This window comes from Eschrichtius robustus, chromosome 20 (assembly GCF_028021215.1).
Source record: "Eschrichtius robustus isolate mEscRob2 chromosome 20, mEscRob2.pri, whole genome shotgun sequence".
Classification (NCBI taxonomy): Eukaryota; Metazoa; Chordata; class Mammalia; order Artiodactyla; family Eschrichtiidae; genus Eschrichtius; species Eschrichtius robustus.
Genome location: NC_090843.1, coordinates 37,942,110 through 37,969,031, shown reverse-complemented (window position 1 = coordinate 37,969,031; position 26,922 = coordinate 37,942,110). Strand labels below are relative to the sequence as shown.

General features: G+C 33.9%; 1 protein-coding gene across 5 annotated transcripts in view; it reads right to left on the bottom strand.

The window, feature by feature from the left end:
- Positions 1-26,922, bottom strand: part of STXBP4 (syntaxin binding protein 4) — a 187,096-nt gene that overhangs the window by 81,782 nt on the left and 78,392 nt on the right. For all 5 annotated transcript variants that reach the window (XM_068531867.1, XM_068531864.1, XM_068531869.1 and 2 more), the window contains 2 exons: positions 21,744-21,833; positions 18,408-18,473 (listed from right to left, as the gene is read on the bottom strand). In XM_068531867.1, coding sequence (XP_068387968.1) covers positions 18,408-18,473; positions 21,744-21,833 — 156 coding nt within the window. The remainder of the gene's footprint in view (positions 1-18,407; positions 18,474-21,743; positions 21,834-26,922) is intronic.

Sequence of the window (26,922 nt, the reverse complement as noted above, 5' to 3'; positions counted from 1 at the left end):
TTGCCTTAGAGAACTTTATTAGGTAAGAAGTTTTCACAGGAAGGTTTCAATTTTATGGGAATATTTGAGAACTATATTTCATTTAAATAATTACAGTAAAAACCATAAGCCATGCTATGAAAAATACCACGTAATGAAAAGCAAATCATTTCATTACACTCTCTTTATATATAAACAAAATCCTTTTAGAGTATTTATCAAGTAAATGAGATTACATCTAAACCATGTGGAATGAAGACTACCAAGGTCGAAAAAGGACAGATAGCTACCTTTATTTGTGTTTGACAATTTTATTTCTTGCTTTTTCGTTAAATAGATTTAAAAATTTAAAGATTTAAAAATTATGCATGCTAGTTTATATTTCTCTAAAATTTACAATTTTCCACCATAAGTTAATATAATAAATACATGCTCCCAAGGACTACATAATCTTGAAAGTCCTTCCAATCCCACCCATATCCCTGATTCTGTGATTTGTGTGGTGACACTCCTTTGTAAAGTAAAAATGATAGATATTTGTCAATCCAAGAAACAAAGATTTTCTTTACTTTGTATGAAAAAGCAAAATCCTAACTTTGCAAAGGAAGACTTGGTTAAGCTTTCTGGAGGAAAAGCAGGTCAATCAAATTATAATTAGCTCTAATTAACCCTCCCAAGAGCTGTCAACTTCTTTACCTGCAGCTGCCTCATCCTCCAAAAGGTGCAAAATTGAATTCTGCCTCTGAACATCAAAGGAAATCAAAGAAACAATGTTCAATCTCTGTTTATAAACAGAAATCCCTAATCAAAGACAGACACACAAGTACATCTATCTAATAAATTTTACCATGTGAACTTTATTCAAAATATAAATTAGTTAAAACTCTGTTTTGACAATACATTTAACCCTGAACACATATTTTCCGGTTTAGTGAAGGCTGACGTAAAAGAAAAAACTATTTTCCTGCTTCTCCAGTTCTGGTTACAAATGTACCAAAAGAGAACATTTACAGTATTAGAAATTCCTTTCATAATCAGAATTTATATCCTGTTCATTGAAACCTAGTACCACTCAAAGGCTACTTTTTTAGCTATCAAATATTTAGAATTCATCTGAAGTTTGGAGTTTAAAAACAGAAATTTAGTCCTTCCAAATTAACTTTTAGAGAATTCTGTTAGAATCAAAATTTTATCAAATTTTGTTCGTTTTGATGGAACTTGACCAAGAGTTCCAAATTTGAATCTAGATATAATAAGATCTAAATAATAAATAAGATTCTTAAATTGATTTGGAAGAAAAAAAATCAGTGAGAACTGGTAAGCAAATTCTGAAAGACAACAACAATAAGAAGGAAAAAAAGAAAGAAAGAAAACAAATAATGTGAGACATGGCCCAGGAATTTAAGGCATATATAAACTACAAAAGTTGGTGCTAGCCAAAGAAGAGTTAGATAAAACATTCATTCACCCAATATTTATTGACAAAGCAACTGGAAAGATTAGACAGCCCCAAACAGACCCCTAGATTATATGAGAATTTAGTTTATGGTAATGGAGATACCACATAACAATGAGTGGTTGTGACAACAAACTATTTGGAAAAAAAGTGTAAAGTGTAGACCCTCATCTCATACCACATACCAAACAGAGTAATTTCTTAGGTGGGCTAAACAAAAACAGAGATGGGAGGAAAACCAGGTAAATATGTATCTGAAATTTCTAGGAATGAAATTTTTTAAAGTTAAAAAAAAGGTGGGGTGAGAAATCACAAAGAAAAAGATAGATTTGACAACACAAAAACACCTGTGTTTAAAAACTTAAAAAATTAGAAAGACAATTTGTATATCGGGGAAAATATTTGCAATAGATTTGGTAGAAATAGGGTTAATAACTACAATGTAAAGAGATCTTATAAAATGATGTGGGGAAAGTGGGAAAACAGTTATTGATTAAGAATAGAAGTGAAGAAGAAAAAGCAAGAGTGGGAAGGGGATACAAATGACATAAGGGGCATATATGGTCAGGAGTGGCAGAATGTCATGAGCAATCATATCAGGAAACCAGCTGCCTTGAATATGAAGAATTGTGATGGAAGTCACAATTTTATTTGAAACCCATGGTCATAGACAATCTTTGGTATCTAATGCGGATGACAATGAATCAAAAGTACGTACAATATTTTCAAATAGGGTGATTTATTTATGTAAGGTTAGGTAGGACTAGAGAAGTCTTGTTTTTAGTTCTAAAGTAGTTTGTGAATAAATCATTTAACACAATGTCATGAGTCACACAGCAAAGTAAGAGTACTGAAAGTGTTTCTCACAGGTTAAACTGCCAAGACAGGAGTTTTATAGTATCAACTGCCTTATCACTACTTCCTCCTTGGGTAAAATTTACTAGTTTGTCAGCCAAGTTAATATATATTGCTCTTACATTAAGAAACATAAAATGTTTGGCATCTGCATAGATGTTTAAAATATACCCTGGGAAGGTGCTCTCTTAGCAACTGACTTATGGAATTTTACAGATTTATATTTGCTTGTTTTTGGTTAAATAAGGAAAATTATAGGGAGTAATGCCTACTTTGGTATGCAATCATGTCTCTGACAACTCACCACCTATAAGGCACCTATTCTGAAGTGCTTTCTAGGAAGTGATGGTTTTCCTCTACTTTTCGTTTTTCTTCCTAGATAGAGAGCTCCTTGTAAAGAGTATATCTAGCTTTCACAGTGCATTCACACAAAACGAGCATTAAATAAAAGAAGCTGAAACATCTCCCTTGCCAAGTTGCCCTCATAAGTTACTGCAGGCATGTGTGAAACAACTGATGAAAGAATGCTGAATGTGGTCCCTGAACAGCCAGAAAATAAGTGGCTCACAATATGGAAACCAGAACCCTAACATCAGTTCTAACTAAGACGACTGATACAGAATATGCTGTAATCAAATTGAACTGAAAGGTTTCTATGAAGAGTAAGATCACTTTCCTCCCAAACTTCTCTAACATTGAAAATTCTGTGAGTCTAGTTAATCTAACACAATTAAAACAGTTCTATAGTATCAATAGGGTAATAAAATTTCTCTCAGAATTCTTAAAATGGTAAGAACTTTTCTACATTAAAAAGAAACAACTATTTGGAAATGGGTATCTGAAATAGACATCTTTGTTCGCGGAAGCTAGGTTAGACTGCTACATTCACCTCCAGTGAATCACTAGATAATGGCTGCTGTCTGCAAATAGGAATGCCAACTGGGCTGTCTTCGTGTTCCTTTTCCAAGCAAGCTGTCTTTAACTTAGGCAGTTACTTGGGCAAAGTTTAACATTGGATAATACACGGGTCATTTTTTTGATTCTCATAAAGGGAATTAAAGTTGAAAAATTAATCCAACCAAGTGTGTTTAACAAGTTTCTCCACTCAGATTGCTATCATTGTAGGAGCTTTATAATCTTTTTTCTCAAAGAGGGTGCTTTTTTGTTTGTTTTATTTGCTTTTTAAAAATCATTTTAAGATCATTGTAGACTGCACATGGTTGTAAGAAATAATACAGAGAGGTTTCCTGTACTCTTCACTCAGTCTCCTCCAATGGTTTTATCTTTCATTAGCATAGTAGAATATCACAACCAGGAAATTTCATTGATACGATCCACCAACCATTAATCAGATTTCACCAGTTTTATAAGCACTCAGCAATAAAAAGGAACAACATAAATAGACAAAACAACCTGGATGGGTTCCAGGGGAATGATGTTGAATGAAAAAAGCCAATCCCCAAAAGTGACATGTTGTATGATAACATTTATATAACATGCTTGGAAAGACAAAATTATAGATACAGAGAACAGATTAGTGGTTGCTGGATGTTAAGAGATGGGGCATGGAAGGAGGTGGCCGAGACTATAACAGAGTAGTAGGAGGGATCCTTGCAAAGAGGGTTTTTAATAGAAAATACAGGTTGACATTCTGAGGTTACAAGTGACCATCTGAAATGGGAACACAGGAACATTTTACTACAGTACCCTTTCAGAACAGAAAAAAAAAACCTGACAAATACATGTATTTTTCTTTTTTTCCTCTAAAGATGAGATTGGCATCTTGGAATATCTACTAGTTCCATACAGAACTATCGTAAAAAGTTCAGATCACAAAAGAAGAATAAAAGGGGTGTAAGAACTCATATCAACTCTAAAAATTAGAGGCTTTACTGTTTCTTTAATAAATGCACAAAATTAACAAACCTCTTCAAGTGTGAAAATGTGAATATTCTTTAGTAATCACATATTATTGTTCCTTTTAGAGATATATTTAATCTGTTCTTAAAGTTTCCATTGTTGCTTAATCCATAAACCAAGATAGTGCACATGCCAGCTGTTCCAGCTGTATCTAAGTTCATGCTCAACTGTCCACAGAGAATCCTGTGCTGATCTGACCTCACGTTTCAGCCTCGGGACTTCACGCCCTCCTCAGGCGTTCAACGCAAACTTTACACAGGTGAGGCCAACTACAACTGGGCTTATCTGAACTTGGAGAAATTTCCCGTGTTTCTCTAGGGCAGAGACTGGTTTAGACAAGCTAAATATTTTGGCTTTGGACTGTTCACCAATTCATTGCTGCCTTAGGTCATAACACTATGCTGAAAGAAACTCTAAAAACAACTTGTATGAGAGTAGGCTTTAGAAAGCTGTTGATCAAAGGAAGTTGCTAGAAAAATGGCCCATGCTTGTTAAAAGTTGTTAGAACTTGAAGAAAAAATAACAAGCAGTATATATAGTTTCATGGGAAACTGTGCTCATGATTTTAAACAGTTAGGTTGGATTATTTTGTAAGGCATGAAAACTCATCAAAAATACTTAGATTTTAGAGAATAGTACCACCAATTCTTTACAAAACAGTGAGTAAAGTATTATGGTAGCCATCCCTGGTTGAAAAAAATACAAATGTACCTGATCCTCCTAGTGGAAAAGGATCCCTTCACAGCTTGTTCTTTCATTCTTTTAATTTCTTTCTTCCCTTGCTCTCCCTTCCTTTTCCCCATTCTCCCTGTCTCCCTCTCTTTAGTTCTTCTTTGCTTTCTTCTTGGGTCATTACACTAAATAAAGGTAAATTAATTTCCATAATTTAAAATAGCTATTGTACCTTCAAAAGGAGAGGTTATTCTGCTTTTAGGATCAGGTCTCACAATAATTAAATTAAAAGTTTTAAGTGAACAAAGGATATCAAATTGTGCTCTCTTCTCCTTTGGAAGCAACTGGAAACAGCACTGTAAAATAAATTGAAAGTCAATCTAATGGTGTTTTAATAATTAGGTTACCTATGTATTTAAAGGATTTATATGGCATAATTATTAGTATTGTACTGATTTCACATCAAGATCTTCAAAAGGATACTAAAAAAGGGGAAAGAAATGTTGCCAAATTTCATATGACTCAAATTACTGGTTTTTGTTTTTTTTTTTTTTTTAATTACTGGTTTTTAAAAGTTTTTAAGAGAAGAGTTAATCACAATTACTTTGTAATTTTTATTTTTTTTACATCTTTATTGGAGTATAATGGCTTTACAACGTTATGTTAGTTACTTCTGTACAACAAAGTGAATCTATATGTATACATATATCCCCATATCCCCTCTCTCTTGAGCCTCCCTCCTACCCTCCTTATCCCACCCCTCTAGGTCGTCACAAAGCATCGAGCTGATCTCCCTGTGCTATGCGGCAGCTTCCTACTAGCCATACATTTGACACTTGGTAGTGTATATATGTCAACGCTACTCTCTCATTTCGTCCCAGCTTCCCCCCTACCCCCGTGTCCTCAAGTCCGTTCTCTACGGCTGTGTCTTTATTCCTGCCCTGCCACTAGGTTCACCAGTACCGTTTTTTTAGATTCCATATATATGCGCTAGCGTACGGCATTGGTTTTTCTCTTTCTGGCTTCACTCTGTATGACAGACTCTAGGTCCATCCACCTCATTACATGTATTTGTAATTTTTAGACTTGCTAATTATGAAAAAAGAAACTAATCCTTGGAAAAATGGAGAAGTAGTATTTTCACTAAAGCGTAGAAACTCTTTCATGAACGATAAGTCTGAAATCCCCTTAAACCGAACAATAACATTCTACACGAATAAGAGAAGATGAATGGTATGCAAGGTCAATATACTAAAAAAAACGGACAGTTTTGGGTTGATTTTGGGTGGTATATTTTTATTGCAAGTGTGTGTTTCTGAAATGAGTAGTTGTGCCAGTACGTATGCACGTGTTTGTATACACATATATATTTCAAAAATTATTTTTGCTAAAACTGGAAAATATGCATTAATCTATACTATGAATTAAAACGTCTTTACTCTCAATCTCATTTCTCTTGCTTTGTTAATTGCATTATTATAGACCCTCAATCACCAAATTACAAAGCCTCGACCGCTTTTTCTGATTATTACTGCACATGCTATCCCTGTTAAGTCTGGTTGACTTTACCCTCATGGTATCTTTCACACTGACCGCCCTGGTATACTTGGTATAATTCCATTGCCACTACCCAGTTAAATCCTCCATTGCCTGTTATCTGGACTTTTCAAATTTTAAGGTGCATTCATATCACCCAAGGACTTGTTAAATGCAGATTCTATTTCAGTAGGTCTTGGGGTAAGACCTGAGACCCTGCATTTCTAAGTTCCAGGTGTTGCTGACACTGCTGGTCCTTTGAGTAGCAAGGATGCAGAGTTCTAGACCTGCCCTGTCTAATATGGTAGCCACTAGCTACATGTGGCTATTGAGCACTTGAAATATAGCTAAGTAGGCTGAAGAACTGAACTTTTAATTTAATTTTCTTCAGTTTGCATTTAAATTTAAAAACTTAATAAGCATAAAATATTTTTCCATTGCACAGAAGTTTTTTGTTTTGGTAGAATTGTATTTTACTTTTATCACTGTATCATTTAAGATATTAGTGTTGAACTGTAGTGTTTGTGCCAGGCACGTGAGTCATTTGAGTTGTATACATAAACACATAACTGATCTGGTCACTGTTAATGAATTAATTAATTTCAAAAATTTTTTACACAACTGTATGCTTATCTGAATATTTTATACAGACAGCACGAGTTACAGTAATACTTGTGTAAATCATGATTGGTAATTAAATTGAAATACTTATTTTTATTAGAATATAGTTAAATTATTTTTGTATTTAAAAAAGTAGGTATGGAGAAAATTTTTAATTTAAAATGAAGACATATTATTGATGCAGAATAAAGTAAAGATGAATTAGCTAGTAATATAACCAGGATAGAAGACAGACTAGAAGAAAATCTGTTGCAAGTTTTATGATGAATGCAATTGCAATTTACAAAGCTGTTTGTTGTGTAAAATTTTTTTAAACATATGAAAAGTGAGAAATTGAGAGATTTTTGCAAATGTGTAATGAGTTTGTTAAGAAGTTTTCTCTTAACAGTCAAATAAGAACTAATGAAATTAGTCACTTGATATCAGAAGTAAATGTTCAACATTTGCTAACTTTGGCCAGCTATAAAATGGCTTGGATTTTTTTGTATAAAAGAGTAAACCATTTTTAGATCAATATGGTAATTTCAGTTTTGATAGATGATTAGAAGAAATATTTAATAAAAAATGAAAGAACTTCAATTAAGTCACAAAACAAATATCCATAGAATGCAAGACATTTCTAACAATATCAATGACCAATTGATTCAAAATTTGAAAAACTACAAGTACCTTTCTTCAGCTTTAGATGAGCAATGGGATATAGGAGATACTATCAAATTCATACTTCAGGCATGTATTGTCTTAAAGGACTTCCAAATTTATGACAAAAAGTTGTCAATCCACAGCCTAAAAAAATCAGACTTATGGTGTAGATATTTTAACTTTTACATGTGTCAAACAAGCATTTCAGCTGGATAATGAAGAAAATTTTTTTTTTATCATAATAGGTGCTCCAGCTAATTCTGATTTGCTGACATTTTCGAACAAGAGACTGTTTTCTTTATTGTTTCATGCTATTGTAGGATATATTTTGAAAATTTCTGTGCTCAGTTTCCTGAAGCTGACTGTATGAAAAACATCATGGATACAGTTGCTAACCTTGTTTAATATATATGTGCAAATTCTATGAATCTTCACTAGTTTAGAAGACAATGAATTTAAAGATCCTGTGTTCTTTGCCAGGGCTCCTTGGCTGAGCTGTGGAAGAGCTTAATAAAGATTTACTGTATTTTTAACTCCAGTTGAAGATTTTCTTAAAACAAAAGAAATGGCTGCCTAATATTCAATACTCAAAGACAAAAAATGGCAGTGTGATTTACATTTTATTATCAATATCACACTGTACACGAATGAGCTAAATTTGACGCTCTAAGGAAAGAGAAAGCTTATTTGTGAAGCTAGACAAATATAAGAATTTATAGTGATATTGAAAATTTTCATAATATAAATCAATAATGATTTACATATTTTCTACCATAAATCAATATGTAGATTTTAATTATTGATAATGTTATGTAAATTAACTCCAAAAACCTTAAAATTTTTGAAGTATGCTTAGTTGATATTGATACATATACAGTTGCTTTCAATATATGCAGTACTCCTTTGAATTTATGATATACTTAACTTGAAAAGACGTGGCTTTGAAATGATGTGGCTTTAAAGACTAAGTCTTCTAAAAACATGAAAATGTTTTGCCAATATGGACATAAATATTAAAAGAAAAATAGTTTTGGTATTCATTTTATTACTGGGAACGTTTTAACTTTATTTGGAAATTTGGGTATATGAATATAAAAGTATAAATCTTGTTAAATCTAATCACAGCAGTGTTTCCAATGAAAATTTAGTGTACAAATTAAGAGGCACTGTAAGTGTAAAATAACACTGGACTTCAAAGATACAGTATGAAAAAAGAATGTAAGAATATCTCATTAATGAATTTTTAATATTATTTCATGTTAAAATGATCATATTTTAGATATATTAGATGAAAAATATATATTTAAAAGAATTTTATCTGTTTCTTTTTACTCTTTTCAAAATGTGGCTACTAGAAAACCAGCAAGGCATAGTTGGCTTCCAATGTATTTCTATTGGACAGTGCAGGTCTAGACTATTATATAAGCCTCTTAGCTGATATTCAGTTACTTCCAAACCTGCTGCTAGATTAACTTTCTTAAAATCTAGATAGTCTTCATTCATCCCTTCATCTATTCACCAAATATTTATTGAGTACCTACTCTATGTCAGTGATTGTTCTAAGATAAATCAGAGAAGAAATGAAAGATAGCTGCCCTCCTCATGAAGCTTACCCTCTAGTTGGTGGATATAGATGAAGGACAAAAACATAACAAGTATAAAATATATAAGAAAGCAATCAGGAATACCAAAAAACTTATCCACAGATAGTGAGAGCTGGAGCATTAGTGGGGTGATGGTGCAGGGACGTCAGAGGGGCTGGAGAACTAGTAGGGGAGTGGGGGGAAGAGTGGTAAGAAATGAGGTCATTGAGGTTAGAGGGGTGTAGGGATGGGGGATAGGACTGGCTTTTATTCTGAGTGAGATGGAAAGTTCTGGAGAGTTCTAACAAGTATTAAAAGGCTATTTCTGGCTGCTGTGTTCAGATCAGACTGTATGGGGGTGGGGCAAGGGTAAAAGCTGGGTGATCTGGTAGGAAGCTATAATTACAACACAGGCAGAAGATGATGATGGCTTAGACCAGTGATGGAAGTGATACAAAGTGGCAGAATTCTCCAATTTTTAAAAAGTAGGGCCAACAAGTTAGATGTAGAGTGTGAAGGAAAGACAGGGGTCAGATTATAGGTGGAACAAGTTGATCTTTCTTCTCCTTTTGTCAAGTATCTTCACTGGCAATCCATTGTCTAAAATCTTAGATTGGTATTCAAGTGCCTATATGCTTTGGCCCCAACACAACACCTCCCCACAGCCCCCAAATGTTACTTCCTAATGCTTTCATCTGTCCATGTTTCCCTTATGTTCCTAGGCCTTTAATAATGATAAAAGAATACAAATCAAAACTGTTATTTTTTAGGAACTTACTATATTACTGATAGTTTTAGGCTCTTAAACGCTAAAGAACCAGGAACAAATTATAAGACAGACATTATCATCACATTTTTAGATACAAACATATTAACAAGTAATAGTAAAATTAGCATACAAAAGAGGGCCTATTTTGACTCTCAAGATAAGACTTTCCCTTTCATACCACAATTTTCATGCTGCACCGTCTAACTGGAATGCTATCCCCTTTCCATGTCTGGTCCACCTTCTCTTTAATAAAAGTCTCCTTATTCCGTCAGCCAGAATTAGGTTTTCTTCCTCTAAATCAAATTGTTAAAACAAATCATTTCCACCTCTTTCTCCACACCTAATATTTCTTCTTCTATTATTAATAATAATGACCATAATAGTTAACATTTGTTGAGTGCTTACTTCGTGCTATATACATTTATACTATCATATTACCTTACTTTACTAAGTATGCTTGATATTCTAAAGCTTTTAAGTTCCAAGCATTTAGGAGAAAAGAAAATTTTAAGTAAATGTAGAAAAAACCCTACCCCTTAATTTATTCTACATGTAAAAATTAACAAAGAAGATTTATAAATGTCCACTTTGAGCATTCAAAGAAACACTAAAATGTAAATCGGCCTGGCCATATAAACCGATGCAAGTATTGAAGATACAGAACTAAAAAGGCACATCAATCAAAGTACAAAAAAACTTAATAAAATGGGGGTCTAAAAACTGGACAAAAAATAGAGGACTTATAAACACTTTTAATTTGGAAATAATTTCAAATTTACATAAGAGATACAAGAATAGGAATAGTAGAAAGAACATCTTTATACCCTTGGCCCAAATTTACCTAACTCACAGATTCACCCTTTTGCCAACATGTCCATGAGTGAGAAATAAAGTATTCTTGCAAACCACTGATATTTCAAGGTTGTTGTTACCGAGATTTTGCATGTTTTCAATCTCTCACTTATATACATATGTACACACATATGTATACATATACATATTTATATACACATATGTATATAAATATATATACACATACACACACACAATTTTTTCTAACCATTTGAGGGTGAGTTACATTACACTCATCATGGTTCTTTACCCCTACAAACGTCAGTATTTCCTAAGTATAAGGCTATCTCTTATACAACCATAGTACAGCTATCAAATTTAAGAAATTTAACATTGAACCAATACTTTTATCTAACCTACCATCTGTATTCCAATTTTGTTAATTGACCCAATAATATCCTTTATAGCATTTTCCCCATTCCAGTGCAGGATCCAGTGTAGGATCAGCTTTTTATTTAGTTTTCACGTCTCTTTACCCTCTTTTAATCTGGGACCTTCCCTCCCTCTCTCCTTCCTCCCTCCCTCATCCTTTCTCTCTTTCTTCCTTCCTGTCTCTCCTTCTCTCTCCCCCGTCCCTCTCTTTCTTTTGTCCCTCCCCTCCTCCCTTCCTTCCTTCCTCCCTCCCTCCCTCCTTCCCTTCCTTTTCATTCTTCTGTTTCTTTATGTCATTGACAGTTCTGAAGAATATAACCCCCACCCCCACCCCCAACACAAACACACCTTTAAAAAAAATAAAGCTGTCCCTCATTTGGGGTTTGTCTGATGCTTCCTCATGGCCAGATTCAGGTTTATACATTCTTAGCCATAATACTACATAACTGATGTTGTGTCCTTTTCAAGGTATCACATTTGAAGTCACACATGCCCATCTGTTGTTCTTCACTGGTGACATCCATTTTTAGCACCAGTCTAGGAGTTGTCTGATTTCACTACTGTATAATTACTATTTTCCCCTTGCAATTAATAAGCAGTTTATAAAAAGCCACTTTAAAACCATGTAAATATGTAAATGTTCTGCTCTTCATAAAAAAAATTCCCCCTAGATTTAGCATTTTATGATTAGAGTCTGATCCAGCCATTACTGAAACAGATGCAAAATGCTGACTTCCCAAATCTGGCAGCTTCTCTGATAACTGTAGTTATCAGTCAGCACTCAACAGTCTATAATGAGCAAGAGCCCTCAGTTCTCCCCATTAATGAATTCATCTCTTTACTATGGTACGGACTCATGAATCACAATTTTTTCAATGGTTCATTACTGTATTTAATTATTTTGGTGCTCAAGTACTTCCAGATTGGCCAGTGGAAGGCCCTTCAAGCTGGTTCCTTGTGACGTGATACCATCATTTTGGGCATTTCCTTATTTTCTAGCATAAGATGTTTCAGGCTCATTTTGTACTTACTCACCCCCGGCCCTGAAATCAGTCATTTCTCCAAGAAGCCTGGATTCCTATTAGTGGGAAATGGGCACTTAGATATGCTATATGCTCATTGCTATTGGGGTGTCTGCTTCTTGGCTCTTTCAGCTGTCAGAGCTAGGATTTTTTATATATATATATATATATATATATACACACACACACACACACACACACACACACACACAAACATACATACACACACACGTGTGTGTATAAATACATATATATATGGGCACATATTATTCATATTCACATACATACATACATGTATATTTTATAAATGATGCATTCACAATGATACCTCCAATTCTAGTCCATCCACAGGATTCTTTCTTGACTTCCTTCATTCTGCTTTGAATGTCTTTGCTTTTTCATTGAGATTCTGGCTCTCAACTACAATCAACACATTTGCTGAGACCTATATTACATCTTAAAATTGTTTCAGAATGGCTTTGGCCACACCTCTAAAATAACAACAAGACAACAAAACATACTATAAAAGTTTTGGGATTTGTTTGCAATTCTTTTCTAACTCAACCCAACCTGTCAAACACTGAACATAAATACTGTGTTCATAAGTTACTGAAATTGATTCTTTCTTTTGTTTTCCTTTGGTATATTTATGGTATTCATTTGACATGCAAATGAATTAATTTATTTCACTTTGCTTGCAGTTTTAAGCTCATTTTCCCTTTCCTATCTTTCCTGATTTCTTTATATATTTTTAAAATGTGTAGAATATTAACATGCCTCCCAAAGTAAAAATTACATAAAAAGGTATTCTCAGAGAGGTGTCACTCCCTCCTGCATCTTGTCCAGTCTGTGCCCACCCGTGTTGTAGATAACCAGTTTCATTGCTGTGTAATTTATCCTTCCTTTGGTTTCTTTTGTAAAGATAGATACACACGATAATTTCTCTTGTTTATAAATGATAATACTATATACACTCTTTCATCCTTTGCTCTTTCTTACTTGAAAGTATCTCTTGGAAATCACTTTGTACTACTGAGGAGAGATCCTCCTTCTCTCTCCTGCAGTGGCATAGAGCTCCATTGCCCGTACGGACCATAGTCCATTCAATCGCCTATGCTTAGGAGATTAAGGTAGTTTCCAATATTTCCTAATTACAAATAATATCACAATAAATACTGTGCATATGTATTTTAATATTATTAAAGGTATATCTTCAGGGCAAAGTCCTAGAAGTGAGGTTGCCAGGTTGAAGGGTAAATGCATACATAGATTTGTTAGAAATGCCAAATTCTCCTTCATAGCTGCACGCCATTTTGCATTACCACCAGCAATGTATGAGGATGCCTGTTTTGAAACAGCCTCACCAACAGCACACTGTCAAGCTTCTGAAATTTTGCTAATCTGATGGATGAAAAGTTGTACTGGCATATCTAAAAAAAAAAAATAGCTTTGCTGAGGTAGAATTTATATATATAATAGTAAAATTTACTAATTTTAGGTATATGGTTTGATAACTTTGCTTAACCCGATGTCACAAAAGTGTCTTCTGGAATTTAAGTTTTAGTTCTTACGTTTAGATCTGTAATCCATTCAGAGTTAGTTTTTGAATATGAAATGAGGTAGTGGTTGAGATTCACTTGTTCTCACACTAATACTCCCTTGTTCTAGCACCATGTATTGTAATGAGCAGCTTTTCCTCATTGAATTGTCTGTGAACATTTTCAAATACCAAGTGACCCCAAGTGAGGGTCAATTTCCACTGGTATCAGATTGCTGTTAGCTCCAGGCTTAAAACACTCGGAACAAGAAATTTAGTTCACATAGTTCCCCTCTTCCCAGAGGAGCAGCTTCTCTGCGCTCACGTTCCAGTTCCTTTGGTTGTTGCTTAGCGTGTAATGTCCAGGTTTTAGAGTTGCTTTCTCTTGGAGAATGTCCTCTGCAAGTGTCTTGCTGAGCACTAGAAGCTGGAAGTCCTGTCTCGATGTAGATTTAATTGGTATTTCTCTTATTATGAGAAAGACTGAATATCTTTTCATGTTTCATATGACCTTTTCATAACTTTTTTCGTGAGTGGTCTGCTCATGTCTTTTACCCATTTTTCTATGTCATTTTTGGTTTCAGCTAAACTGTTAAAACTTCTGCTTATAATTTGTGTATATGGATGCAACTGAATTTTGCATATTAATTTTAATTTTTTTAAAAATTAATTAATTTTTTATTAATTTGGCTGCATTCGGTCTTCATGGCTGCGTGCGGGCTTTCTCTAGTTGCGGCGAGCAGGGGCTACTCTTCATTGCGGTGCGCGGGCGTCTCATTGCAGTGGCTTCTCTTGTTGCGGAGCGTGGGCTCTAGGCACAGGCTTCAGTAGTTGTGGCACACGGGCTCAGTAGTTGTGGCTCGTGGGGTCTAGAGCACAGGCTCAGTAGTTGCGGCACACGGGCTTATTTGCTCTGCAACACGTGGGATCTTCCCGGACCGGGGCTTGAACCTGTGTCCCCTGCATTGGTGGGCGATTCTTAACCACGGTGCCACCATGGAAGTCCCTTGCATATTAATTTTATATCTTGCTGGCTTGTGGATTTTTCCAACGAGTTAGTTTTATCATTGATTCTCTAGAGTTTTCTGGATTACTATTATGTTATCTGCAAACAGAGATAGCTTTATTTTTTCTTTTCCAATTCGTATGTCCCTAGTTGTCTTTCTAGTCTAACTGCATTTTCTTTTTTTGTGCTACTTTTATCAGGTTTAGGCATCAAATGTTATACTTGCTGCCAGAAAAGAATTTGGAAATTTTCTTTCTTTTCTTTTTTTTTTTTAATACTCTGAAGCCATTTAAGGGGGATTGATTGCCAGAGGTTTGGTTAGATTCCCCTGTGAAACTATTTGGCCTGGTCCTTTTCTATAGGGTGGCTTCTTGGTAACTTTATTTCTTCTATGGAAATTGGTATATTAAACTTTCTATCTCTATTCAGGTCAGTTTTGGTAAATGATATTTTCCTAAAACATTTTAATAGGTGAGTTAATCCCAGTTATGTTAATTAAGATGACTATTATGTTCGGTCTCAATTTTGTCATACTGCCTTTTGTTGAAATTATTGTGTATATTTACTGCATTTCTTCATTCATGCATCCCTTTTACTTTTTAAAAAAGATTTCTTTTGGTAATTAGGAAGATGTGTATTTTCATTCTACAGGTTACATTTGTATTATTGCTTTTTATAGTGCCTGAGATTCCCTCAATCTTTACCTCATTTTTTGATATTTGGTGTCAGTTTTAAATAATATTCAGTGACTATTATACTTTACTCATACAACAAAATGGTATTATGCTATTTTCCCTTTTTTTCTCCCTTCTCCTCTAATTAAAAAAAAAAAATTGCATCTTTGATTTTTGTCAGACACGTAATGTTTACACATTATTCTTTTACCTGTGAACTCACTCTCGTTTTAGTCTCAGCTATATAATAACAGATAGGAAACGCTCACTGTTTGGAAATTCTTGTCAAAGTTATCCCAGGCATTTTTTTGGCTGGGTGAAACTCACCTCTCCCAGATTCCTCAGGAATACTACATGTGTACATTATTCCCTGAATACTGGCACATTTTAAACTGTTTTTCTATGGCCTTGATATCTGGGAGTGAACTTGGTGGTATACAATATTCTTGGTTTACACATTCTTTCCTTTAGTTTCATGAAAATATTGCTCCACTAATGCCTTACTTTGTATGTTGTGTCAAGAAGGCTGATGCTGGTCTAATTCTGTTGCCTTTGTAAGTTATTTGACCTTTTCATTTGGAGGCACTATACATATTTTTTCTCTATCTTTAAAGTCTACTAGTTTTACTAGGATATGTCCTACAATTGATCTTTCCAGGCCAAATTTCCCCACTGTCCAATAACAGTGTCAGGTCATCTTTTATTTCTGAAAAGTTTTCTTGGATTATAGGTCTAAATATTAGTGCTGTTCAGTTGTTTTGATTTACTTCTTTAAGAAAATCTTTTACTTCTTTATTTCATTCTTATTTTTCTGGTTTTCTTCAATGCCTTTTCATTTGATTATATTCTTCCTTGGGAAACCTGTAATTTAGTTTTCATTTCTGATATCATTTTGTCTTTTTCTTCTCTTTCTTTCCCAAGTTTTATCAACTCTCATTTCATTTATTCCTGTTTTTTGTCATTTTCTAAGTCAGTTTTAAATTTCTGATTTGAGGTGGTTTTTTTCTTAATGCCAAATGCTTGTTTGAGGATATTAAATTGAGTTTGCAGTGATGTGTTACAGTTTTTGTCAGCTTTGTGGTTGAATTGTTTTGGAGGTTTCATTAGGAGAAAAGCTTTAATTCATATTGTCTGATTTTTACAGTTGTCTTGTAATGACAGGGACAGATTTTTTTTTTTTCCAATTCCTTTTTCTTTCATAGAAAGAGTTCTTAGTTCAACAGCACCCTCTTCTGTGCAATTTCTTTTATGGATCATGTTGTTGACGGTCATAGTGGAGGGTAGATAGAGGAGGTTTGGTATGTCTTGTTTCTCTTTCATTTCTGCAAGATCCTTAATTTTCCCCTCTTATTTCCTTGTTTCTCTTTATTTCCTAATCTCCAAGGGATACCACCCCTTCTCTATTTGATTCTTCCCCAGACGAAATGATTCTCGAAGGCTGCCACTTCTGGTTGCACACACTTTCTCAAGTCCTGAGAACCACAAAATCCTGGCCTCTGTTCAGTATTTTGGCATTAATAGTTGCATTTTTCTCTTTCTGGGGGTGATTTTATTTGTAGTACTTCATCTAATTGCTCTGTTTCTCCTTATTCTTTTTCAGAGTTTTTAAGCCTTACCTCCTCTGCTCTTTGTACCCCAGGTTTCAGTGCAGGCAAGCTGCAAGAACTTGTTGGAATTTTTAAACTCTATTTGTATGTAGTTTGAAGGTTCTTGTGTTCTCTGTCCAATAGCCATATTTAAGGTATGGGTCCTGGGAATTCCCTGGCAGTCCAGTGGTTAGGACTTGGTGCTTTCACTACCATGGGCCTGGGTTCAATCCCTGGTTGGGGAACTAAGATCCCGCAAGCCAAGTGGCGCAGCCAGAAAAAAACCCAAACAAGCAAACAAAAGAAACCGGTATGGGTCCTGTATGGTTTTATTTTGCTCTGTAAACTTTATGTTTTCTGGGAGGATAATGTTGGGGAGATTCAAAATCAGGTGATTGCCATTGATCTATAACAATGGTCTCTTAACTTCCTACTCTTATTAATATTTTATTTGTTTGTTACTTGTATCTCTATTTCATGATGATGTCGTTGTATTTGTTTGCTGTAAGTTACTTAAAATTCTCTGAAGAATGATGCAGAGTGAAAATTAAATTTTTTAAAATTAATTAATTAATTTATTTTTGGCTGTGTTGGGTCTTCATTGCTGCGCGCAGGCTTTCTCTAGTTGCAGCGAGCAGGGGCTACTCTTCATTGCAGTGCATGGGTTTCTCATTGCGGTGGTTTCTCTTGTGGAGCACGGGCTCTAGGCACACGGATTTCAGTAGCTGTGGCACACGGGCTCAGTAGTTGTGGCTTGCAGGCTCTAGAGCGCAGGCTCAGTAGTTGTGGCGCACGGGCTTAGTTGCTCCACAGCATGTGCGATCTTCCCAGACCAGGGATCAAACCCGTGTACCCTGCATTGGCAGGTGGATTCTTAACCACTGCGCCACCAGGGAAATCCCAAATTTTTACTTTTTGTTATTAAAAAATAAAATTAAAAAATGTTCTGCTTTGGAGGTTTTTGTTTTTTGCTTGCTTTGTTTTTATCTTTAATAAGATGAGTATGAGTAACAGAAGAAAAGAAAAAGGGAAAATAAAAGAGAAAGAAAAAAAGAAGAAAAAGCAATGAGATGGGTCATTTCAGTCCATAGATATCTGGCTTTGATAGCAATTTCCAAGAGGAGTTTTAACATTTCCTTTGGTAGCAGGAATTCAGCATGGGTACAGCCCCTGTGAGTGATTGCTTTTAAGATCTATACTATTTTATACTATACTGTTTACATCTGTAAGCTCTGGGATATTATACAGCATCAATGCTTTGTAATTATACCTCATATGTTTATGCACACATATACAAAACACATATATACAGTACATGCACTTACTTGTTTCACATTCTGGAGTTCTTCTGTCAATTGTTTCCTTTGCCTTTCCGATTCAAATAATTTTTCCTATATTTAAAAATCACTGAATTAATAACTTGTTATGAAGGTATCAATGGGTATGATATTTAGGGCTTTGCTTCAAAGCTTATAAATTCCCCAAACATCCAATTTCTACAATTTGAAAATGTAGTTCCCAGTCATTTTTCTGGCTTTATACATACCACCTAAAAGTAATTAGTTATTTACAGTATAATTGTGATGTAAACATATTTTCTGTTACTATAATTAGTCACTTTTTTTGGAGGGGGGTCCGGCACCATGCAGCTTGCAGGATCTTAGCTCCCTGACCAGGGACTGAACCCGGGCCACAGCAGTGAAAGCCCAGAATCCTAACCACTAGCTACCAGTGGACTCCCTGTTAGCCACTTTTTAAAACCTCAAAATCCAAGGTCCAAAATAAGTCAATCAGGATCAAAATGTATAAATATTAACTAAATGTTAGGTAATAGCTATCATTGCCAAAGAGCTTGCAAATTGAAGAGCATTATTATTACAACTTAGAGTGTCTCTTACTAAACTAAAGAGGACTATGAAACTGGTTTAACTATTATTTTCCTAATTTACTTTATTTTTGGAAGATTATCCATAAAATTGAAGATATGACTGGTGTAACCAAAATATGAAATAATAGTTACTAAGGAAGAATAACTTTAGGCATGTCAATCAAATATTAAAATCTTTGAACTTAAAATTCAGTCGAGCAAATATCCTAAAATGTTCAATTTTGTTAAGTATGTCATAAATAAATCTACATTTTTAAAATCAAATCAGAGATACTAAGAGTAATTTAAGAACCATTTTACTATAAACCCAAGCAGAGGAATTGCTGGAAGATTATATTGAGTGGTAAATATTCATGGCAGCATTGCAAGGTTTACAGGAAGCAATTTGCTTTCCGTTATACTTCAGTTCATTCTTGTCTAACAGATGAAATGAAAGTACATGACAATGAATATAATATAGCAATCTAATGAATCTGCCACAGACCAGAAGCCAAGAAACTGCTGGCTCCTGGGTTTTATGCAAGTCACCTTCACTTTTTGTGTCCTAGTTTTTTGCATCTGTAAATGGAAAATATATCTATTTTCATTCAGCTTTGCAAAGCAGTAGCAATGTGAACTCTGCAGAAAGGCTTTAAGTTAAATAAGGCCCATGGCACTTTTAAAAATCATTCTTGCAAAATAAAAATTAGCCATTGGTATCAAATTTTCTTGGCTTCATTTTTCTTTGTACCTCAAATCAGACATGAAGAGTAGAGATGTCACAGGATAATGAGAAGTGATGAGAGACCATCTACACACTCCATGAACTTCATTTAACAACCTCTGCTATTTGTGTGAGTGTGTGTACTATCAATACAAGCAGAAAAACTCAAAGTGCAAACATTATCTCAAATAAAATATTTATTGCTTTGTACAATCTTTTTTATAGTTAAACAAGTGGTTCTCAGGTAAAGGAAATTATACAATATAGAATATATTTTACCCGTGATTTTAGGTTTTGTCACAGTAGGATATGCTCAGTTACATCTCAAAAATTTTAAATGTGAATCATGATTTACTGAATAGCTCCTCAGGAAAACTTTGTTTAAATGTTAAATTAAATTAAAATTCTAATAATTACTACTGATATTCCAATAAAAAACAGGAATATATCACTAAGTTTAACAATGATAAACATTAGGGAAATAAAAAAGATCTGAGAGCCTCAGAAAATTCTGATGAACCATAAGACTCAACGACTTATGCAGAGTAAATTATATAAAAATGCTGTCTTACCAATGTAACCAACCCTGGAGATGTTTTCTAAGAGAATATGAGGAAACTACTGTCAATATAGTTTTAAAACGAATTTATATTTTTCATCTTAACTCTTAATTGTTATCCAAAAAATGTGGATAGTAGTTTCAAAGATGTAAAAAGAAATATAAAATATTCCTTTAGTAGTAAAATGCTTACATTTGGCGGTAACATGAATTGGTAATGTCTTTTGAAAGGGAATTTGGCAACATGTAAAATTTTATGCATCCATATCCTTTGATAAAAGCAATTCGGCTTTCAGAAATGTATTCAATTTGTACTTTTACAACTGCACAATGGCCCAAAGATACATCTACAAAGCTACTTATGATGGAATTATTTTTAATAATGGAAAACTGGAAATAGCCTAAATATCCATCAATAAGGAACTGGTTAAATAACCTAGAATAGAACCTTTTGATGATAGGAGAGGCATTAAAAAGAATTAGGTAGATCTGCATATGTTAACCTGAAAAGTAACCAAAGATATAATGCTAACAAAGAGGAAAAAAGAAGGCAAGCTGTAAAAAAGTGTGTAATGTATGCAATTTTGTAAAAGTTAAAAAATATATACACATGTATTTTTAAACGTATGATTGGCTACATAGAGAAAGTCTCTGAAAGAATAAACAAGATATGTTAAACAATGGCTTCCTCTAGAGGTCAGAATTTAAAAACTAAGGTAGCAGGGAAATTTCTTTCTTTTTTTTTTTTGGTGTAAAGATTTTGCTTTAATAAAAATTAAACAAATAATAGAATTTCACTTATTTAAGAAAATAATTAAAAGTAATTTAAAAATATATTCCTATGGTGAATTAATGGTAAATCAAGTAGTTATGTTGCTTTTCTTGAAGATTTGAAAAATATAATGGCTTTCTGTAAAACTTAGGATATAATGTAAATTTAATATTCTACTAAACATGAAATGAAAATATATAAAGAGAACCAAAATCTTAAAGTATATTTGGGATATACTGTGTGTTTTTATTTCCCTTAAATCACATTGCCTTAATTCTAAATTATGTTAGCGAAACAAGATGTCCCTGAAGCATTCCCATGAACATGGGAGAAAATGTATTTTCCAAGGAACATCTGAGGATCCAAAACTGTCATGGCTTGTTTTGTGGGCTTCTCATCTAATCTTTGTTGGCTCCTTATTCTTGCCACCAGCGTGAGAAAAAAAAGGGGTGAAAAGTAGCCAGATCAGAAGGGATGACTAAAAACCACTGTTCACACTGAATCTTAGATGGAGACTGTGAAATATAAGTAAGTGTGTGAACTAAAAAATTAATTCTCTAAAGGTCAGCTGAAGAAATAAATATCAAATTACTTGGTATTAATATTCAATGCTAAGCTATTTGATATTAATATTCTTTAAAAAAAAACTAAGCCTCAATACTCCAGAATTCAACAGAAGGTAATTTTCTTTCTTTTCGTTTTTCTAAAGAAAATATAAGGAAGCTAAATTGGAGATTACCTTAAGTGTATTCACTTCTTCCAAGGCATCATTTCTTTCATGCTTAAGCCTTTCCATTTCATCTGCTTCTAAGGAATCACAGGGAAGAAGCTGTCAACATTAAAATATAAGAGAAAAGTTATACATTAGACACTAATTATGAGAACATAAAAATCCTTTTAGATGAGTCTTAGGCTTTTGCATTCCAATAACAAGATTCAGTTTCTTACTTTGGAGTCATTTCATTAGATAAAACAGAATATTAAAATAATCTGGGGTAACAATTCATTTAAGCTTAACCTTATATTTTTGTTACTAATACAGAATTTAGATGATTATGAGGTATACACACTCTGTTCTCATCTTTATTATTCTTATTTTAACAATATAATTTTTCCTTAAAGTCCAAATTTTAAGACTGTGTTTATAATGTATGTGTTTATATATGTATGTGTGTGTGTGTGTGTATATATACACACACAATGGAAAATTACTCAGCCATAAAAATGAATGAAATAATGCCATTTGCAGCAATGTGGATGGACATAGAGAATATTATGCTTAGTGAAATAAGTCAGAAGAAAGGCAAATACTATATGATATGACTTACATGTGGAATCTAAAAAATAATACAAATGAATGTATATATAAAACAGAAACAGACTCACAGACATAGAAAACAAACTTGTGGTTACTGAAAGGGAGAGGGAAGGGGGGAGGGACAAATTAGGGGTATTAACAGGGATTAGGGATTAACAGATACAAAGCACTATATATAAAATAGATAAGCAGCAAGGATATACTGTATAGCACAGGGAATTATACCCAGATTCTTGTAATAACCTATAACGGAATATAATCTGGAAAATACTGAATCACTGTGTTGTATACCTGAAACTAACACAATGCTGTAAATCAACTATACTTCAATTAAAAAAAAAAAGACTTTATGAGTTATCAACATAAACTACTCCCTAAAGATGTCCACACCAAGTACATGGTATATAAGGCTAACAAAATGCTGGACATTATCAACCAAGATAGTTTACAGGAACCCAGTAAAGTATGGTAATTGATTATGTCTATTATTGTTTTAACTAAATGAAATGTAATGTAACAGCCAAAGTGGCTTAAAAAGATTCCTGCACAGAAACTGTCTTGAAGATAATATTAATAATTCATGCACAGGTGAATAACAACAACAAAAAATAGCAGAAATGACAATTTCTCTTACTTCTAGCTTGATCTCTGACAGTTAATTATAAGGTAAAAAAAAATGGCAATCTTATCAGAGATAAAAATCCAAGTCTAATTATAGCCATCTTCTATGCAGAAGTTATAATAGAACTAAAAATAAAGTACAGAAAATTTGATTTATAGGACTGAATAGAGAAAGTGATTGCTATATAAGTATGAGCTTTAAAGCAAGGCCCTTCAGATAGGAGAGGTGAATGCACAGTAGGAAAAGATAATACAAATAGTTGATAATATCAACCATTTATTAGGAACTTTGTGCAGATACATTGCTAAGGACTGTATATATTCAATATTAAATCCTTACCATAACTTTGTGTCTATTTTACATGAGGGAATGGGCTCAAAAGGTTAGTAAAATGCCTAAGGTTTCACAGCTAGTAAGTGGCCATTCCAAGATTCCCACAGAGATCTGACATTAGTCTGTGACTTTTACTAACTGCTCAACAAAAAACCATGGTGGTATGGATATGATAAACTCAGATTTGCTTTCCAAGTTCTAGAATAACAGAAGTAGGGCTCATTCCTCAAGTTTTTGCAGAAATATTTTTCCTAAAATTATTGGTTCCTTTTGTTCTGACACATTTGCTTTTGTGTACCTATGGCCATTGTCCATAATAACATGATCTCATAGTCTTCATCTGTCTCTGTCATTCCATTTCATAAGTACTCACAGAATTCATTCTTACACTGTTTTAGATTACTTCCAAATACAATTTCAAATGTAGCAATATTTCCCAAAATGTGCTCCAAAGGATATTAATTAGATTTGTATAAAAGCATAACCGGGTGATGGTGATGGTGGTAGTGGTCCTTGTAGGTCAGATAAGTTAGAGAAATGCAGGATTTAGAAAAAATTAACTTTCTTTCCTGCAGGGCTTCCAGTAGCTTTGATATGCTAATAAGCATTTTGAATATCCCAAAAGGTAACATAATGACTTGTTTTCTTCAAGTTTTCCAACCACATTACACACACACTCCCTCCTTTATTTATTTTGTAGTATCTCGTGGGACTAATGTCTACCAAGCACATTCTGGGAAACACTGCTACTATACATTCAGATGGTCTTATTCTATCTTGTTATCTTAAGAAGTAAAAATAAACAATTCAAGAGTTTAAATGAGAATCTAGATAACAGAGCTATAATAATTTACTAAGATAAATTATGGATTGGGATTTTTAGGGATGTAATCATAAATTTTTGCATTTAAAATGAAGGTAAATCATGCATAAAAGAGTCCATGGTACCATTTTGGGAGGCAAAACACTAGGCAACAGTCATAGAACAAACCATGACTTAAAAAAAAAAGTTTCATAACTCTATTGCTATTTTAGGGCTAAACAGAAAAAACTGGCCATAGATATTTCTTGTGAATTCTTTGAAAAGCCCCTTTGTACCCAGTGACTTTCCAAATATGCTTCAACTAAGCAAGCAGCAAATGAAATAAATAAATTGTTGCTATTTAACATCAATGATTCCAGACAGATACCTATTTTCTAATATACCTCCAGTTCTTGGACTTTATCCTCCTTTCCTTCTTACATCCCTTTCCTGCCTGGCTCCCATGATATAATTTTCGACCCTCAGGCCCCTTGACCTCTGCAATACCTGGTACATAACATTATAAATCATTTCTACTCTGCTTTCTCATGTCTCCGATGGAGATATCAAGAGATACTTCAGAAAGTCACTGCACTGTGCTGAGCAAGTCTGACCTCAACTCTCCCTTCACTGTGCTCCATCATCATAATTTTTAAATTATTTGACTTGTGCCAATTCTGGATAGCCACTACTGCACTGGCCACATTCCTAGCCTCAATTCATTTTAAACAGAACAAAACAACAACCTCTGTTTCAGTCTAATTTTATTGATAAACCCTTCCATTACGAACCCATCCAATTACCTCCTTTCCTTAAAATTTCTGTGTATTCCCCTTTTTCCCCTTCCATTTCCCCTGCTTACTCCTTTTACTTCTTATAATCTGGTTTACGTATCTTTCCTCCCATCCCCACATTTCAAAAATAATTACCTGTAGTGTCACCAAACAACCTGCTATTTGACAAAATAATTGCCCCTCATCAACTTTCTTAACCATTTTGCTACATATAACATTGCTCAAACCATTTGTTCTTGAAACTTTCTCTTCCCTAGGTTTTTCATACTCCACTATCTCATCTACCCTCAGAATATTTAGGCTGTTTGACTTAATTTCACTTCTACTCCTTAAATGGGGGAAAAGGGAGGTTCCCCAAAGTTTGTCCCTTTCCGCTGCCTTCTCTACAAGCTCTCCCTGAGTGATAACATTCACTGCCATGCTATCATAACTATCACCCTCCAGATCATTCTCAAATCCCTCTCCTGGTGTCCAGTTCCTTATTTCCAACTGCCTTTTGGTTATTTATACCTGTCAGCATCTGGAAGTTACTCTTTCCAAAACACAACCCATCATCTTCTCTACCTTTCTCTTCTTATTCCCTCTTTCCAGTAAAAGTAACAACATGTCGTTAATCATCCTAATAAAAACTTCAGAGTTATCTTTAACCCATTCTCCCTTGGTTCTGACATCCAAATGCAAGCCTCATTGACGACATACTTGTTTCAGTAAATATCTTAGATCTGTCTCACCATTCCTTTCCATTCTCCTCATCTTCACCATAGTTTAGCTCTTTATTATTCCATATTTGGTAGTCTAGACTACCAACCACCACTTTAATCCCTTCCAAGATAACCAACACTATTTAAGATTACTATTTCTAAAATACCACTTTGATCATGTCACTATTCTCCTTAATGGCTCCTCACTTAACACAGGTACAAATTTCTAAGTTTAATATTTACTCTTCCTTCACTGACCTGCATGTACCCAATTATCTTATTTAAAACATAGATTACTTTCTGCTTACCAACACATTATACACATTTTTTTTCATGTTAATAAAAATGCTTATCATTCTCTGTTCACCTCTTGAGCAGATAAAATCCTATTTATCATTCAAAACTCACTCAAATGCCAACTCTGTTATGAATCTTCTCTTAACGTTCTAAGCTCTATTATTACTACGGCCTCATCACACAATGCATTTTTAAACTTTATTCGTAAATTTCTTTACATTATACCCTAAATTCCTTGAGGGGCAGGCTCCAGTTTTATTTATCTTAATAACATGTGCTGGAGCACCTAACACAATGCCACACACACTGTAGTTGTTCAATATACATTTAATGTTTTACAGATGAGTATATAGTGAAGTGGCTATAAAGTATTTACTGCTACACATAGCGAGAAATACCATTTATATCGGTGAAATATTATCATTCTTATTATATACAGTTCACTTTGATATTTTCCATTCTATTCTATTTCACTTGTTAAAATGCAATCCACTTAATTGATTTAGCACGAACCCCAATTGTGAAAAGTCTACATTCAGATACTTATGGTGTTCTGTGATTTTAATATAATCCATTTATGATACTTGATTAGTGTGGTAAAGCCATCGCAATATCATGGACTACAGTCTGCTGTTGCTAATTTTAGAATACTGCTAAATGTAGGCTCCAACCTTGCCTTTTCCGGGTGTAATCTTGTGCCAGCCAAAGGTATAGCACTGTGTGATTTTTTTAATATAGCAATGATGACTAGAATCACAGAAAGATAATTATATTTTTGCTTCTAAACGCCATATTATTCCAAAACCAAAAGTTTTTTGTCAACTAGACAAAAGTAGGACTGACTATACTGGCTCAGCAATTCTTTCTTCTTAAAAGATAGTATCTCAAGAAATCTTAATGAGTCAGACAGAATGATCAGCAAATGAAGCTAGTTACAAAAGAGTACATACTGTATGATTCTTTTTTTTTATTATTAATTTTTATTGGAGTATAGTTGCTTTACAATGTTGTGTGAGTTTCTGCTGTACAGCAAAGTGAATCAGCTATGCGT